The sequence below is a fragment of the Lathyrus oleraceus genome, chromosome 7 (assembly GCF_024323335.1).
Source record: "Lathyrus oleraceus cultivar Zhongwan6 chromosome 7, CAAS_Psat_ZW6_1.0, whole genome shotgun sequence".
NCBI lineage: Eukaryota > Viridiplantae > Streptophyta > Magnoliopsida > Fabales > Fabaceae > Lathyrus > Lathyrus oleraceus.
In genome coordinates, this window is record NC_066585.1 from 230,857,651 (window position 1) to 230,863,444 (window position 5,794).

General features: G+C 34.0%; 1 protein-coding gene across 1 annotated transcript; it reads left to right on the plus strand.

The window, feature by feature from the left end:
• Positions 1 to 414: 414 nt before the first annotated feature.
• On the plus strand, positions 415 to 4,329 carry LOC127107398 (pentatricopeptide repeat-containing protein At4g18520, chloroplastic). The gene is made up of 4 exons (XM_051044674.1): positions 415 to 783; positions 1,015 to 1,331; positions 1,950 to 2,118; positions 2,275 to 4,329. The coding sequence occupies exons 1-4, from the start codon at positions 636 to 638 to the stop codon at positions 3,996 to 3,998; spliced, it is 2,358 nt and encodes a 785-aa protein (XP_050900631.1). The 5' UTR covers positions 415 to 635; the 3' UTR covers positions 3,999 to 4,329.
• The last annotated feature ends 1,465 nt before the right edge of the window (positions 4,330 to 5,794 follow it).

Below are 5,794 nucleotides of genomic sequence, written 5' to 3' on the forward strand. Positions count from 1 at the left end.
TGACTCACTCATGGTTGCATGATAACAAACAAGTTTCGTACTTCCAACAAAAAACTATAAACAAAAGTGGACTAACAATTTTTTTTCTTCAATTTTTTAGTTGATTATAATAGTATTATATATTTTTGCTAAAAAGTTAAAATTGTTTTTTTAAAAGTTTTAAAAGAAAAACTGATTTATGATTTATGTAGTTTTATTTTTAATATTTCACCTTTTGTTATGTTTCATTTTCAACATACCAAAATTTTTAAAAAAATTATAAAAATTGAGAAGTATTTAAAATAATGTTTATAATTTTTTTTTTGAGATATAACCTTGAAAAATAAAACAATTTGTATTATGTTAAAATCTTTAATAGTAGAAAGAGTATATGTAAAAAAATAAAATAAAAATTAATGGAGGGATTAATTTGGATTGAAAAGGTGTGGAGGCATTAGTAGCCGAGGCGTGAGCGCGGCGGCCTGGTTAATGTTATCCATTGCACCTCACTTTCCCTCTCTGCTTCAGAACTGCCATTGCGCCATTTCACACTTCAAACTTCAAACTTCCCCCTTTCCTTCTCTCAATCTCAAGTCATTTTGAAGTACCTCCAAATTATTCTCCTTTTAATTTCTTATCCTCTTTCTTCTCTCTCCATGGAGTTACGAACCACTGCTATTGTTCTTCCATCATCATCTTCATATTCATCTTTCCATTCTCTTCCCCACAAGTTTCTCAATCTTAAACCACCTCCTCCCTTGTCCATTACTACTACCAATTCATCCTTCCCTTTCTCTTTCAAAGGTCATTCTCACTTCTTTTGCCTATCTCATTCTACCTCTTTCTTTTTCTGCTGTACATAGTTAGGGATTTACCCATGTTTATTGGATTTCTTTAATAAATGATTTGTTTACTACTAATGGAAGGCATTTAATTTTTTTTTCTTTCAATTATGGCGGTATTTTTTCTCTTGAATTTGATTGTTTTGTTACACAAGATGGTTACTTATTCTGGTTTATCATGTTAATTTTTTAGTTGATCAAGCATATCAGCAGTATTCCTCTCCAATTGCTGCTTGTTCCTGCCATGATTCCAATGGAGGGGACTACAAAATGGACGGAAATGACGACGCAGAGTCTTTCGATAATAGCCAGATGATTGGAGACTGTGATCGGCTAATCGAGACTTTCATCATGGGTGACTCTGATTGGAGAAGGTTCTTAGTTTTCAACAATAATAAGTGGTGTGATATCAGGAACCAATTTTTTACACGCTGTCAAGATAGAGCAGAAAATGAACATGATCTGCTCATGAAGAACAAGCTGCTATTGCTTGGAAATAATCTTAAACAGGTCTCTCATTAATTTGTAGCTACTTCACTTCATACTATACATGTACCCTTTAACTAGAAAATAGGGAATGGTATTTTATCCTAGAAAAGGGAAATATAAAATGTGATTAATGTAGCAATCGTTACTTTGTCCAGTGGTGATTGGTAGGGGGCTGGAACTAGAACCACTTGATGTCAGAACTGACCCTCAAACCGGATTTGTCGGTCCAGTGGACCGAATACTGGTGGTGAAAACAAAAAAAAGTGATTAATATAGTGAAATTGTGTATTTAGAGTCTGTTTGGAATGCGTATTTGAATTTATCTACTACCACAAGCTCATGTGAAACTGTTTAGGAGAGTTTATGAAAACCACTTATGGCATGTCTATATGCTGCTTTCAGCTTATTTTCATAATCTCTAGGATAGCTTATGAAAACGGAATATAGCTTATATGATAACAATTTGGCTTTTTTTTTTATATATGTAAATAGCCTATACATATATGATAAGCACTTTTCTATAAGCGGACTAATTACGTTGTTTGTCCAAACACATACTTAAAGATGATTTCATTCCTCTAAGTTTCTTGTTCGAAGCTTCTATAATGGACAGATTTATTAACTATTTTTCTTCTGCAGATAGATGAGGATGTACAGAGACACAATGAACTTATTGAAATGATCAAACGTACTCCATCTGAAATTAGTAACATTGTCTCCAGGAGTCGTAAGGATTTCAGTGAAGATTTTTTTCTGCACCTTCATACAGTATCGGAATCTTATAATGATAATCCAAAAGCACAAACTGGTGAGACTGAATGTTTTCAATTCTAAGTTAATTTTTTATATTTAGCTTTTAAGTATTTGATTTCCCACAGAATAAATGAGTCATTTTTAGTGGGTAGTTCAAACTTTTCCCTTTACTTAATGTAATACTAGTGTCGCCTTATGTTTATGTGAAAAGATTTGGAAAAAATTCACCACACATGCTTGGCTGCTGTTAAAGTCTATGACGCCGCAACTGAGAATAATGAAGTACTAAATGCTTCCTACCAGAAGATACACAAGTTTGCTGAGAAAGGTCAGTGCTTCAATCCAGAGTCAGTAGCTCATTGGCTGCGATTGTGTTACGATGTGGAAGAAGTAGGAAGGATACACACAATTATCTTGAAATGTTTTAGAGATTCAAGTACTTATGTTGATAATAATTTGATTTGTAGTTATTTAAGATTGGGTAAGTTAGCTCGGGCTCGTAAAGTGTTTGATGGCATGCTGAGAAGGGATACAGTTACATGGACTGCTATCATTGATGGGTATTTAAAGTTTAACTTGGATGATGAAGCTTTTAAGTTATTTTGCGGTTCAATTAAGCACGGGGTTCAACCAAACAGTAAGATGTTTGTCTGTTTCATGAATTTGTGTTGTAAAAGAGTGGATATAGCGTTGGGGAAACAAATTCATGCTTGTATCTTGAAAAGCAACTGGAGGAATTTAATCGTTGACAGTGCAGTTGTTAATTTTTATTCAAAATGTGGTAAGATATCAAGTGCGTTTAGAACATTTGATCGTATGGAAAAGCGAGATGTGGTATGTTGGACGACAATTATTACTGCTTGTTCCCAACAAGGGCTCGGACACGAAGCCTTGTTAATGTTTTTGCAGATGCTGTGCGATGGGTTCTTTCCTAATGAATATACTATATGTGCTGCACTGAAGGCTTGTGGAGAAAATAAAGCATTGAAATTTGGGACGCAGCTACACGGTGCCATAATAAAGAAAATCTGCAAGAATGATGTTTTTATAGGAACTTCTGTAGTTGATATGTATGCGAAATGCGGGGAGATTGCGAGTTCTAAAAAGGTATTCGATAGAATGAGGGTTCGAAATACAGCTACTTGGACGTCAATTATATCAGGGTATGCGCGGAATGGGTTTGGCGAAGAGGCTTTAAACTTTTTTCGATTAATGAAGAGGAACAGAGTATATGTTAATAAATTGACACTTGTATGTGTTATGATGGCTTGTGGTACAATTAAAGCTTCACTAATTGGAAGAGAGGTTCATGCACATAAAATCAAAAGTATTGTCCATACTAACATGTACATAGAAAGCACTTTGATATGGTTCTACTGCAAATGTAAACAATACTCTCCTGCTTTAAATGTGCTCAAACATTTGCCTTTTAGGGATGTTGTTTCATGGACTTCCATGATCTCCGGGTGTGGTCAGCTCGGGCTTGAAACCGAGGCTCTGGAGTTTTTGCGTGAAATGATGGAGGAAGGTGTGTCACCTAACTCCTATACTTACTCGGCAGCTTTGAAAGCTTGTGCGAAATTAGAAGCTCCAATACAAGGACAATTGATTCATTCCAATGCAAGCAAGACCCCTGCTATGTCTAATGTATTTGTGAACAGTGCTTTAATATACATGTATGCAAAAAGCGGATACATTGCGGATGCTTTTCAAGTTTTCGACAAGATGCCAGAGAGGAATTTGGTTTCTTGGAAAGCCATGATCATGGGTTATGCAAGAAATGGGCATTGTAACAAGGCTCTAAAGCTCATGTATAGAATGCAAGCTGAAGGTTTTGTGGTGGATGATTATATTTTTTCGACAGTTCTTACGGCGTGTGGAGGCATCGACTGTGGAGACATTGATTGGGATCTTGAGTCTTCTGCAAGACTGTAGACTAAGGCAATGAACCTGATTAGATATATATATATAGGAAACAAATATGTATGTTTATGCCCTGTGTGAAAGTTGAATCAGAAACATGCTCTGGTTGCACTAGATGACATACATAGTTTATGCTTGGGATTCAACTTGAAACTTACATATGAAAATTCCAATGTATGTAATTGCTATCATTGTCTATGATTAGATTTAATGAATATATCTGTATTCCTATGGTAAGTCCTTGTAGGGGTGTAAAAGACCTAAACTGGTAATTTAATCCACCTAACCATAAGCTTTGGGTTGGGTCTGACTTGAAAAGGCTTTGATCCTAAACCAACCTTCATATTTGTGTCTGTTTATATTTGCTTATTTAGAATAAATATAAATAATCATCTTAAACTTAGTACTATACGAAGAGATTCTTTAAAATTACATTATCCTAACATAAAGTGGAAATTTAGTAGTTTACGAAGAGATTCTTTAAAATTACATTATCAAGTGACACCACATTTTCAAGTGAAAGACATCACATATTTACTCAAATTCTTAAAGTATTATGTATATGTCATTTCATTTATAAAACATTCTATCTTTATTTTTTCAATCAATGCGAGATTTGAAATTCATACTTCTATAACATTATAACTTCTTAAGATAAGTTAATCCAATAAATTTTAGTAAATTGTGTTTAACATAATCTCTTGATTTATAGTCTCTTTATCCTCTATCCATCCCTTAAAATCTAATTTAACTTGATTCAAGTTATCCATTTTAGCATCCTTAACGTCAAGAATAAAGAGTATCTTGAGCTTCTTTCTTGTAAACTTCATTGGTAAACTAAATATGAAGTCTCAGTGAAATTTATGGAGTACTCCGCAAGAAATAATAACTTTGCGGCATAGTGTGACAGTAAAAGTAGGCAACAAATCATAGTTCATGCACCTTGTTTTAGTTATTGTCTCATGTGATATATTTATACCCGCAACACACACAAAAACATGTGATATAGCATTATCATGAATAGTAAATAGTCAATAACTTATTTAGTTTTAAGAGAATACAATACATCATGCTCTATATTGAATTGAGCATTGCTCTTTTTAGTTATCCCACACCATGAAAAGACTATAATGCCCCTAACGTCTAGGAATGCATCTCCGAACATATTTATTTTAACAATTTCTCAGTCCAAATTGAAAAAATACCTCTATTATGTTAAAATTTAATCCGAAGATGTATCTCCGTATGCATAAAAAATACGCCAGAAGATGCATCTCCATATGCATAAAAAAATGCATCAGAAGATGCATATCTGTAAACGCAATTTATTCAAACAGTTGTGGGTGGTCCAGAGATGCATCTCTAGGCGCTTTTCTTTCATATGTCGCGCTGCGCCAGACCCTTTCCTCTTCCCCTTTCTTCATTTTCTAAAAAGTTCTAAAAAAACTCATTTGAGCTCTACAACGATTTTACTTCTCATCCATTATTTCAAGCTTATATCATTGGAGTTTTTCCTCCTCCTTTCTAGCCTCTCATTCTCATCAATCAATTTTGTTTGGTAAGTGTTTCAAATTTTGTTTTCTTTTTATGTTTTGATTTGTAGTTAGTTTTTTAAGATACATTAATTATTTTAGGTACATAGTAGTAGTGTAGACGAAATTGATAGGCTAGAAGAATATGACCAATGCTGAAAGATATTGGAGCTGTCACTGTCCACTGTTGCTTGGTTTATTGATGTTATCCGCTATTCTGATCTTGCCGATTTATGTTCCTATACTTACGTGACCATAAACCATGACATACATGCG